The sequence below is a fragment of the Nycticebus coucang genome, chromosome 9 (genome assembly GCF_027406575.1).
Source record: "Nycticebus coucang isolate mNycCou1 chromosome 9, mNycCou1.pri, whole genome shotgun sequence".
Classification (NCBI taxonomy): domain Eukaryota; kingdom Metazoa; phylum Chordata; class Mammalia; order Primates; family Lorisidae; genus Nycticebus; species Nycticebus coucang.
The window spans coordinates 95,676,334-95,688,478 of NC_069788.1; the positions used below are offsets into that span (position 1 = coordinate 95,676,334).

At 36.3% G+C, this 12,145-nt stretch overlaps 1 protein-coding gene across 9 annotated transcripts in view; it reads left to right on the plus strand.

The window, feature by feature from the left end:
• The window catches only part of EML5 (EMAP like 5), a 177,946-nt gene that overhangs the window by 105,134 nt on the left and 60,667 nt on the right, over nucleotides 1-12,145 (plus strand). For 8 of the 9 annotated variants that reach the window (XR_008382276.1, XR_008382277.1, XM_053600971.1 and 5 more), the window contains 6 exons: nucleotides 60-201; nucleotides 7,226-7,378; nucleotides 8,621-8,752; nucleotides 10,008-10,085; nucleotides 10,618-10,706; nucleotides 11,821-11,997. Coding sequence is in view for 7 of the 9 variants with exons in the window: in XM_053600971.1 (XP_053456946.1) it covers nucleotides 60-201; nucleotides 7,226-7,378; nucleotides 8,621-8,752; nucleotides 10,008-10,085; nucleotides 10,618-10,706; nucleotides 11,821-11,997 (771 nt within the window). In the remaining 2 variants the exon portion in view is untranslated. The remainder of the gene's footprint in view (nucleotides 1-59; nucleotides 202-7,225; nucleotides 7,379-8,620; nucleotides 8,753-10,007; nucleotides 10,086-10,617; nucleotides 10,707-11,820; nucleotides 11,998-12,145) is intronic. The other variant, XM_053600972.1, reaches the window with a different exon arrangement.

Genomic DNA, 12,145 nt, shown 5'->3' on the forward strand with positions numbered 1-12,145 from the left:
TATACTATTTATATATATATATATCTTTGGGTGGAATTGATCTTGACTATGTTTTATAGGGACACATGGAAGGAGAGGTGTGGGGTTTGGCTACACATCCTTATTTGCCCATCTGTGCTACTGTGAGTGATGATAAAACCTTAAGAATATGGGATCTCTCTCCTAGTCACTGTATGTTGGCTGTCCGGAAGCTGAAAAAGGGTAAGAGGCTCTCAGACTTGAGCATAGTTTATCACAATTTTCTAACCCTTACAAATAATAAGAAAACAATAAAAACCATGTTAAAAAAGATTTTAAGTATTTTAAAATATTTATTAAATATCTACTTGCTTGTGGTGCTACATAAAGAAAATTACTGTGCCCAGTCTTTGCCTTGTAGGATCTCCTATGATGATGCCTAAACTGAGCAAATTTCCAATGACATGTTGGAAGAAAGAGTATAGGAAGTAAACAGTGCTGTATTTTTCTTTGTGATTATGGCATATGCATAATTCAGAACTGGAAACTGAGAAGGCCTTAACTTAAAAAGGGGTAACAGAGTTGAAGGAAGGATATTTTAGGATCAAACAAAACCGGATACATTAGTAGGAGGCAAATGAGGCTGGTAGTGTAGAGGGACAAGGAGTTCAATTGTTGGAGCGGTGCTATTATTATTAATCTAGGGTAGATGATTATATAGGCAGCTTTGAATTTCTGAGTAAACTGGCAGAGAATGTTATCTAATAGAGTGGGTATACTATAGGAGGACCTCTAGTTGAAAAAGTTGGGAATAACTACTCTAAGAAATGTGACAGAATCAAAGATGAAGGAAAGGATTGTCTAGCCACAGGAAAAGCCAAGTGACCATCATCTTCATAACACTTGAGAGAAGTAAGAAAATAGAAAGGAATACTTTGTATAAGCCATTCTCAATTAAAAAAATTAATGCAGTATATAACTCTTAATGCTAATGATTCAGAGATCAGATTGTTTTTTAATTTGGAAACAAGGGTATTACATCATCACTATTGGTGATGGAGCTTAAAATTGACATAGAATTTGAAAGCCAATATTGTAATGAGTACAATTAACATCACTTCAGAAATTGCAGTTTTGTCCAGGAGGTCTAGGTGCATGAGTTGTTTCTTGTACCTTTAGGGAAGATGTGGCTTTTTTGCTTGATTTTTCTGCCCCCATTTTATTTTTGATAACTGGAATTTTTCTATTTTTCGCTCAGCTGTGAATTTAAACGGCTATTTATTATGTTATTCTTTGTTTAAACTCAACTTTCCACTTGCTCTATGCCTGTACCAAACCAGCAGAATAAGGATTGAGTAAAATAGCAGCTGTGATGATTGATCTAATTACTATTCTGTTTCTCTGCTTCCCTTTGTAGCAGAACTTCTCAAAACAGTTGAGGCTAACTTCTGAGTTCACTTGACAGTTACTCCATAACTCACTCCAATTAACTTTTTGTCTCTCTTTGTCCATTGAACCTGCTGCCAATTTCTCTGTCAGTTCTTGGTTCTCATCTCACCTCACAGCAGTTTTTGTTACAAGTGATCATTCCTTCTTTTTTGAAACACTTTCTTCACTCCTCACTGCAACCCATACATACCTGTTTTTTCTCTACTTCACTGGCTCCTTTTGTCTGTTTCCTTTGCTGGCTTTGCCTTTCCTTCCTGCTCTCTACATTTGGGAATGCTCCAGGGCTTCTCCCTGGCTGCCGTTTTTCATATGTGTACTCACACTTTTGGAGATTAGATCAGTTACTGTCCAGTCAGAAGACAGAGACTACACTAGTCATTTGAATAAGAGAAATTTAATAGAAAGAATTGTTAGCTGGTAAAAGGTAGTAACCTACTAAAAAGGCTTTAGATGTAGCCACTGTAGAAAGCAGTTACTAAGCCCTCGTTGCTGAGGGAGAGTGAACAAAGAAAGAAATTTAAAGGAGATTCAGACCTGTTTGGAAAGGATGTGACTGCCATCAGAACACGCAGTGAGTCTAGCTAAGAAGCTTTTCAGAGGGTGCAGGCCTCAGTAGAACAGTGAGAGTGGTCACTGGTTGAAGGAAAAGCTTGCCAGCAGGCACAGGCAAATACTGAATGGTCAGGACCACTGCTTAGTAAAAAACTTAGGAAAGGGTTATTGTGAAGACTGCTTCTGTCTTGGCAGAGAATCTTGCTGGAGACTGCAAATCACAGCTGAATCATTAGGGCCAATTCTGTGACTGAAGAAACTTGCTGGAGGATGGGGCTGTGGCTGCCGGCTGCCACTGTGGAGCAGGCTGCCAGACCCCTGCAAAACAACACACTGGAAGAGGAATCACCTTCTGTTTGGTCTGTGTAGTGTCTTTCCAGCACCCTCTGTTGGCAAAACTTATTATCAGTCAGCTGGCAAAAGAAAACTCTTGTAAGAGGCCCAAAGAATGGTAGATTTGGAACTGAGAGGTAATAAATACTAAACTGCACAATCTACCCCTTTGGCTGATCAGCTTCCACATGCATTTTAACTTTCTACATACATTTTAACTTTAGTACAACATCATAACTAACCTTATGTTTCTACCCAAAGAGATGTAACTACCTTTGGTACAAATGCAGTTCTCCCCCTTTCTCCAAAAAGTGAGGACGTACAATCCCAACAATCGTTATATTCATTATTGACTATTTACTTACTCTCAAAGTTAGTTGACCGTCTTCAATGGAACAGAAATAAAACCACACATCTGTAGTGCACTTACGTTCAACAAAGGTGCCAAAAACATATAGTGGAGAAAGAATAATCTCTTCAATAAATGGTTCCGGGAAAGCTGGATAGCCATATGCAGAAGAATAAAACTAGACCCTTATCTCTAAGTCATATATAAAAATAAAATCAAAATGGATTAAAGATTTAAATCTAAGACATGAAGCTATCAAACTGCTAAAAGAAAACATTGGAGAAATGCTTCAGGACATTGGTCTGGGTAAGGATGTCTTGAATAATACCCCGAAAGCACAAGCAGCCAAAGCAACATCGGACAAATGGGATCGCATAAAGCTAAAAAGCTTCTACACAGGAAAGGAAACAACCAATAAAGTGAAGAGACAACCCACAGAATGGGGGAAAATATTTATAAACTTACCCATCTGATGAGGGATTAATAAGTAGAATACATAAAGAGCTCTAAAAATGTAATAGGAAAAAAATCAAATAATTTGATTAAAAAATGGTCAAAGGACTTGAATGGACATTTTTCAAAAGAATATATGCACATGGCCAACAGGTATATGAAAAAATGCTTAATATCATTAGTCATCTGAGAAATGTAAATCAAAACTACAATGAGGTATCTTATCCCAGTTAAAAATGGCTTTTATCAAAAAGACAGGAAATAATGAATGCTGGTGATGGTGCAGAAAAGGGGAACCCTTGTACACTGTTGGTGGGAATGTAAGTTAGTGTACCTACTACTGTTATGAAGAATGGAGGTTCTTCAAAAAACTGAACATAGGGGCTGGGCACAGTGGCTCACACCTGTAATCCTAAAACTATGGGAAGCTAAAGCAAATGGATTGCCTGAGCTTAGGAGTTTGAGACCAACCTGAGCAAGAATGAGACCCCAGCTCTACTATAAAAAAAAAAAAATGGAAAAACTAGCAGGGCATTGTGGTGGGTGCCTGTAATCCCAGCTACTCAGGAGGCTGAGGCAAGGGGATCACTGGAGCCCAAGAGTTTGAGGTTGCTGTGAAATTATGATGCCACGGCACTCTCCTGAGGTGGGCAAAGTAGGACTCTGTCTCAAAAAGAAAAAAAAGAAAGAAAGAAATTGAATGTTCATTCATTGAATTAATTCAAGCTCAGACATTGTTGAGACAGCACACAAAGCCATGCAACAGTAATGAAGGCAACTTAGCAAGATACTGCCACATGTTGACATGAACACAGCTGTGAGACATTGATATACCAAGGTCATGAAACCGTACCAAGATGTTTGTACAGTGCTGTTGAGTAGTACACAGTGGCAAGTCTGCAAACTTAATTGTCACCCTTCGTATAGGTATAGCTTCCTAGTTTAACTTAATACAGAGAGTACCAAACGAACTTATACATATTTTATGAAAGAGAAAGACCATATTAAAATTATATTATTTTTAAAAAATTATTTATTATATACTGCTAACAAAAGAAGAGTAGAAGTCACATTTCAGCACCTCTTGTAATTGCAGAAGTCAAACATGACTTGAGTATTAAAATTTTAATAGTTTTTTTCTTTCTTAAAATTTATGTACATGTTTTGTCATCCTCTTTATTTGCTTATCATTTTTTAAATCTTTTCTTCCCTCCCCTTCCCTTCCTCTTCCCTTCCCTTCATTTCTTCTTTCCTTCATTCCTTCCCTTTGTCCCTCCCTTCAGGGTATCACTATGTTGTCCAGGCTGGAATGCAGTGGCATGACCATAGCTCACTGCAGCCTGAAAATTCCTGTGTTCAGGCAACCTCACCCTCCTGAGTATCTGAGACTAGAGATATGCACCATTACATCTGGCTATTTTTTTTTTCCAGCATTTTTAAACATTTTTATGAGGACGGCCTTATTTGTTAAATTACTGATTTGTTGCATAGAGGCTACAAAAGTAACATCCCCTTCCCATGCCCCCACAAATTTTCCACATATGTCATTGGATTTTTATGTTAATAATCTCTCTTTCTTTTTCATAACTTAATTTCTTTTAAGGTAAATACCAGTACTTGTTTTTGTTATATTCAGTGGCAAGTTTGTTTTAATTGCCACTTAAAAACTTATACTACCAATTTCTATAAAAATTGTTATCCCGTCAGAGGAGATCAAACTCACACTCCACTGATGATATGATCTTATACCTGGAAAATCCCAGGGACTCAACTACAAAACTCTTAGAAGTAGTCAAGGAATACAGCAGCATCTCAGGACACAAAATCAATACATACAAATCAGTAGCTTTTATATATGCCAACAATAATCAAGCTGAAAAAACAATCAAGGACTCTATTCCTTTTACAATAGTGCCAAAGAAGATGAAATATCTGGGAATTTACCTAACAAAGGACGTGAAAATCTCTATAAAGAGAACTATGAAACTCTGAGAAAAGAAATAGCTGAAGATGTTAACAAATGAAAAAACATACCATGCTCGTGGCTGGGAAGAATCAACACTGTTAAAATGTCCATACTACCCAAAGCAATCTACAGATTTAATGCAATCCCTATTAAAGCACCATCATCATACTTTAAAGAGCTTGAAAAAATAATGCTTCGTTTTATATGGAATCAGAAAAAAACCTCAAATAGCCAATATATTACTTAGAAATAAAAACAAATCGGGAGGTATCATGTTACCGGACTTCAGGCTATACTATAAATCTATAGTGATCAAAGCAGCATGGTACTGGCACAAAAAGAGAGAGGTAGATTTATAGAACAGAATAGAGAACCAAGAGATGAACCCAGCTATTTATCGGCATTTGATCTTTGACAACCCTATCAAAAACATTCAGTGGGGGAAGGACTCCCTATTTAACAAATGGTGCTAGGTGAACAGGATGGTGACCTGGAGAAGACTGAAACTGGACCCCCACCTTTCACCATTAACAAAAATTGATTCTCATTGGATAAAAGATTTAAACAAGACATGAAATTATAAAAATACTAGAAGAGAGTTCAGGGAAAACACTTGAAGAAATCACCTGGGAGACTATTTTTTGAGGAGGACCCCCCCTGGGCAATTGAAGTAACACCAAAAATCCATTACTGGGATCTGATCAAACTAAAAAGCTTTTGCACAGCCAAGAGCACAGTAAGTAAAGCAAACAGATAAGCTTCAGAATGGCAGAAGATTTTTGCAGGTTATGCTTCTGACAAAGGTCTGATAACTAGAATCTACAGAGAACTCAAACTAATCAATAAGCAAAGAATAAATAACCCCATTTCTATGTGGGCAAGGGAGTTGAACAGAAACTTCTCTGATGAGGACAGGCGCATGGCCTACAAACATGAAAAAGTGCTCATCATCCTTAATCATCAGAGAAATGCAAATCAGAACCACTTTGAGATATTATCTAACTCCAATAAGATTAGCCCACATCACAAAATCCCAAAACTACAGATGTTGGTGTGGATGCAGAGAGAAGGGAACACTTCTACACTGCTGGTGGTAATGCAAGCTAATACGACCTTTTTGGAAAGAAGTTTGGAGAACACTCAAGGAACTAAAAGTAGACGTACAGTTTGATCCTGCAATTTCTCTACTAGGTATATACCCAGATGATCAAAAATCATTTTACAACAAAGACATTTGCACCAGAATGTTTATTGCAACCCAATTCATAATAGCCAAGACATGGAAACAGCCCAAGTGCCCATCGACCCATGAATGGATTAACAAATTGTGGTATGTACGTCATGGAATACTATGTAGCCATAAAAAAGATGGAGACTTCACATCTTTTATGTTTACTTGGATGGAGCTGGAACATATTCTTCTTAGTAAAGTATCTCAGGAATGGGAAAAAAATATTCAGTGTACTCAATACTACTATGAAATCAATATATTATCACCTACACATTCATATGAATGGCAAAACCTGACTATAGTCCAGAAAGTAAAAGGGAAGAGGAGAGAGAGGGGAGGGGAAAGGGGAGGCGGGAGGAGGGAGGGTATTTGGGGGGACCTCATCTAATGTGCATGATGCAATGGTATATTCCAAAACTATTAAGAAATGAGTATAATTGTGATGGATGTGTTACTTAGTTCAATGTAAACATTTCACATTGTATATTGAAGCAGTATCCTGAAAAAAAAAAAATTGTTATCTCTATCACTTGATTCCATGTTTATGTTAATTTAAGGACATATCCTCTTTGAAATTAAAGGTTCATTTAAGATATACTTTTTTTTGGCTTGGCAACCATAGCCCAATGGTTAAGGCGCCATTCACTAGAGCTGGCAGGTTCCAGCCCAGCCTGAGCCTGCTAAACAACAGTGACAACTACAACAAAAAAATAGCTGGGCATTGTGGCAGGTACCTGTTGTCCCAGCTACTTAGGAGGCTGAGGCAAGAGAATCGCTTAAGCCCAGGAAGTTGAGGTTGCTGTGAGCTGTGACGCTACGGTACTGTACTGAGGGTGACAGAGTGAGACTCTGTCTCAACAACAACAACAACAACAAAAAATACTTTTTTTAAATGAAAGAAAATTACCTAATATATATTATCTTTTTCTTCTAGGTGGGAGGTGTTGCTGTTTTTCTCCTGATGGCAAAACTTTGGCTGTAGGTCTTAATGATGGAAGTTTCTTAATGGCAAATGCAGATACTCTTGAGGATCTTGTGTCTTTTCACCACAGAAAAGATATTATTTCAGATATTCGATTTTCACCTGGTAAGAGTCTATTGAAATTGTGTTTGATTATTAACTGCGGTCTGTCAGTGAGCAAATGTATAAATGTGTAATTTTTATTAATTTATCTCAGAATTTTACACTTTGTCTAGAAGCGGTAGTGTGGAAAGAGGGAAAAGCCATATATTAGATAAGTACAAATATCTGCCTTAGTGCTAATTATGTCACTAAATGGTCAATGTGGCTTGGGCTGGGGCACTTCTTTGGGCTTCAGTTTCCTCATTTGTAACATAAAAAGGGTTGAATGACTGTTTTCATTTTTTATATTCTTTTTTTTTTTTTTTTTTTTAAGAGACAGAGTCTTACTTTGTCACCCTCGGTCAAGTGCTGTAGCATCACAGCTCACAGCAACCTCCAGCTCTTGGGTTTAGGTGTTTCTCTTGCCTCAGCCTCCCGAGTAGCTGGGACTACAGGCACGTGCCACAACACCTGGCTATTATTTTTATTTTTTAATTTTTTTCATTATATTCTTAATGTTTTGAAATTGCATTGATTTTACTCCATCAATTCTCATATATTCACTACTACAAAATGTACTGTAAAGTAGGACTAAAGTTAAGGCAAAATTTACTTATGGTAAAATTTACTTATGGTTTAGTTTTAATTAATTAATTTATTTATTTATTTTGAGATAAAATCTCACTCTGTCACCCTGGGGTTGAGTGCCATGGCCTCATCACAGCTCATTGTAACCTCAAACTCTTGGGCTCAAGTGATCCTTATGCCTCAGCTTCCCAAGTAGCTGGGACTACAAGTGTCTGCCACAACACCCAGCTCATTTTTCTATTTTAAGTAGAGATGGAGTCTTACTCTTGTTCAGGCTTGTCTCAAACTCCTAAGCTCAAGTAATCCACCCATCTTGGCCTTCTAGAATTGCTAGGTTTATGGGTGTAAGCCACCTCCCTGGGCCACTTTTATTTTATTTTTTCTAAATTTAGAGAAGTTTTTTGTTGTTAAATACGAAGTGTATCAACATTACATTGTAGATAATTTTTGACATTTGACCTCCATTGAACTAATTTCTTACACTAAAAAAAATTTTGTTAATTATAATATACTTGAAAAATGTTATCATTTGTCATTAGAAACATCTCTCTTCTTATATTATAACTTAGGAAACACGTAAGATTTTCCAAAAAACTAATTAGGATAGTTAACCCAAGTTGCAGAGTATAAAAAGTATTTCCTATGGTAGAATATGTCAAACTAATGTTTCTATTATAGGTTCTGGGAAATACTTAGCTGTAGCATCCCATGATGGCTTCATAGATATATACAACGTTATCAGTAGTAAACGAGTAGGAATATGCAAAGGAGCTACCAGTTACATAACCCATATTGATTGGGATATTAGAGGTAAGACTTTAAATACCTTAAGATTTTATAAACATTTCATTTGATTTAGTCTAGCTATTTTTGAGTAACAAAAGTGATTCACCAGATGAGTTTAAAAATTGTGAAAACATTCTCAAAATTATTTTTTACTACTTTATTTTACTTGTGAAGGTGAGCATTGTAAACTTTAGGCTTTTCAGTACTTCAGTGTCATTCAAATGTAGTACAGTAAGTATACATTGTTTAATGTATAAAATAATTGGAATATTATACAAAACATTACTATGCAACTATTATATATACCCATAATAAATAAAAAAAATTTAATTTAAATTAAAAAATTGTTGATCATGATGATATCCTTATCTTTTTTTTTGAGATAGTCTCACTATGTCACCCTCATAGAAAGCCCTGGCATCACAGCTCACAGCAACCTCAAATTCTTGGGCTTAAGTGATTATCTTCCCTTAGCCTCCCAAGTAGCTGATACTACAGGAGGCTGCCCCAACTCTCAGCTATTTTTTTTTGTTATTATTGTAGTTATTGTTTGGCAGGCCCATGCCAGGTTCAAACCCGCCAGCCTTGGTGTATGTGACTGGCACCCTAGCCTCAGAGGTACAGGTGCTGAGCCATGATACCTTTGTTTTTGTCAGATAAATCTGAAATAAACAGTAACTTCAAATTTGGAAACTAGAAATGTTGTTGAATATTTTAAAGTCATCTTCCTCATTGTTTGATACAAAAATACATAACATTTTCTAAGAATAGTCATAATTATATACACAAAGAATTAATAAAGTATCTTTGCTTTTTAGCAGAATGCATGACATATGACTATATTTAATAAGTGTGATAAATGTTAACTATTTTAAATGCCTGCTTTTTAAGGATTTTATTGTTTCATGTATTCAACTCTGTAAACTTAGTATTGTAAATTAAGTTTTTCCAAATATTGTTAAACAAGTATACTTTAAAAAAAATTTCAGCTCGGTGCCCATAGCACAGTGGTTATGATGCCAGCCACATACACCAAGGGAGCTGGGTTCGACCCTGGCCCAGGCCAGCTAAGCAACAATGACAACTACAACCAAAAATAGCCAGGCATTGTGGCGGGTGCCTGTAGTCCCAGCTACCTGGGAAGCTGAGGCAAGAGAGTTGCTTAAGCCCAAGAGTTTGAGGTTGCGGTGATGCCATGGCACTCTACCGAGGGTGACATAGTAAGACTCTGTCTAAAAAAAAAAAAAAAGCATTTCACTGTGTTATATGTATACCATAGAATACTTCAGCCTTAAGAAAAATGGAGACTTGACATCTTTTATTTCAACCTGGATGGAGTTAAAACACATTTTTCTTAGTAAGTATTGCAAGAATGGAGAAGCAAGTATCCAATGTACTCGATACTAATATGAAACCAGTAGATGAACTAATACCCACATAAGAGAAAAACTCAATTCAAGTTGGAGGAGGTAGGGGGATTGGTGTCTCCCACCTAAAGGGCACAATGTAAGGGTATATGGCACACCTCCTGGGTGTGGGACACAACTATAACAGGGGCCTTACCTAACAGATGTAAACATTGTAACCTAATGATTTGCACCCTCAGATTAATCTGAAATTAAAAAATTCCAATATTTGTTTCTGGGGGGGTTTGTATATGCATAACAACAGAAATAGCTTATATATGTACACAGAAATTAAACTGATTTTGAATTTAATTAATTATATATAATTTAAGAAAATAAAATGCTCTTAATATATGTTGACTACAGAGAAAAATGGTTTTTATATTAAGCATAATTTTTCTCATAAAATTTAAATATACTATTGGCATATATATTTATTTATATATTTTTATATGTATATATGTATTTTTTAATTTTTTTAAGGAAAGCTTTTACAGGTCAATACTGGTGCTAAAGAACAGTTATTCTTTGAAGCTCCTAGAGGGAAAAAGCAAACCATCCCCAGCATGGAGGTAGGAAGATAGTGGTGTTTGTGGTGTTGTTTATATAAGAGTGATTTGAAAATTGATTCCTACATTCCATTGTTTAGTTATAGGTGAAGCTGGTTCTCACATTATGGGTGTTATTGAGTGGATTTACTTTTGGGGGCCAGAATACATAGAAGGGTAAAAGAAGAGACAAAGTATTAAGAAAAGGAATGGGGCGGTGCCTGTGGTTCAGGGAGTAGGGCGCTGGCCCCATATACCGAGGGCGGCAGGTTCAAACCTGCCCTGGCCGAACTGCAACAAAAAAATAGCCGGGCGTTGTGGCGGGCACCTGTAGTCCCAGCTACTCGGGAGGCTGAGGCAGGAGAATCGCCTAAGTCCAGGAGTTGGAGGTTGCTGTGAGCTGTGACGCCTTAGCACTCTACCATGGGCGATAAAGTGAGATTCTGTCTCTACAAAAAAAAAAAAAAAAAAAAAAGAAAGAAAGAAAAGGAATAATCACTTGGGTGTCTAGGTGTGCTCTAATTACTTTCCTCTCAGGACAGAAATCATTGCAACAGCAAGTAGAAGGCATGCCATCTAAGATTGGAGACTGGTTGTCTGCACATATTTGGAACTCATATTCCTAAGATTCCTATTTTTAAAAGCAGAATACAAAATTGAGTGGGTTTGGTGTCTGACAATATTAGCAACTTTTTTGGTATGACCTAGGAAGAGAGGCTCACCAAATTTAACATTAAATTGGCTTAATAAAGGGAAAGACTTTAAGAATTCTTAATTTCCAGTTGTTAGAAGACATGATTACCATAATGCATTAGTAGAAACTTAGATCCAAACTGTAAGAATGTTTCTTCATTATCTTAAAGGCAGAAACAGCCTTATTTATCATTGTCTGCTGAGCATCTAGAACACATGGTGGATACATCAGTACACCCCTAAAGAAAATTTATGTTTAAATTTTTTTGCTGGAACTATTAGATTCAGAGAAGCTATAAAACCAAGACAACTAAAAATGTAACTCTTTTTTCATTAAAACTTTAATTTTGCATGTTACAAAATTACAAAGAAATGTTTATATTTTGGTTGTTAATTTTTTAGGTTTAGATATTACAAATTTACTGCATCAGTTTTGTCTTTTTAGGTAGAGAAAATTGCTTGGGCATCATGGACAAGTGTTCTTGGTTTATGCTGTGAGGGAATTTGGCCAGTGATTGGAGAAGTCACAGATGTAATTGCTTGTTGCCTCAGCAGTGACAAAATGGTCCTCGCTACTGGGGATGATTTGGGATTTGTGAAGTTATTTAGATATCCTACTAAAGTATGTGTTTTTCTTTAACTTTTCTAATAATCATAAGTTATGAAAAAGTTAAGGCAGTGCTTTATCATAGCATCTCATTATTGTGAAATGAATGGTACATACGTAACAGAAACATATGTAATGTGTAATATATGCATATTGTGAAAGA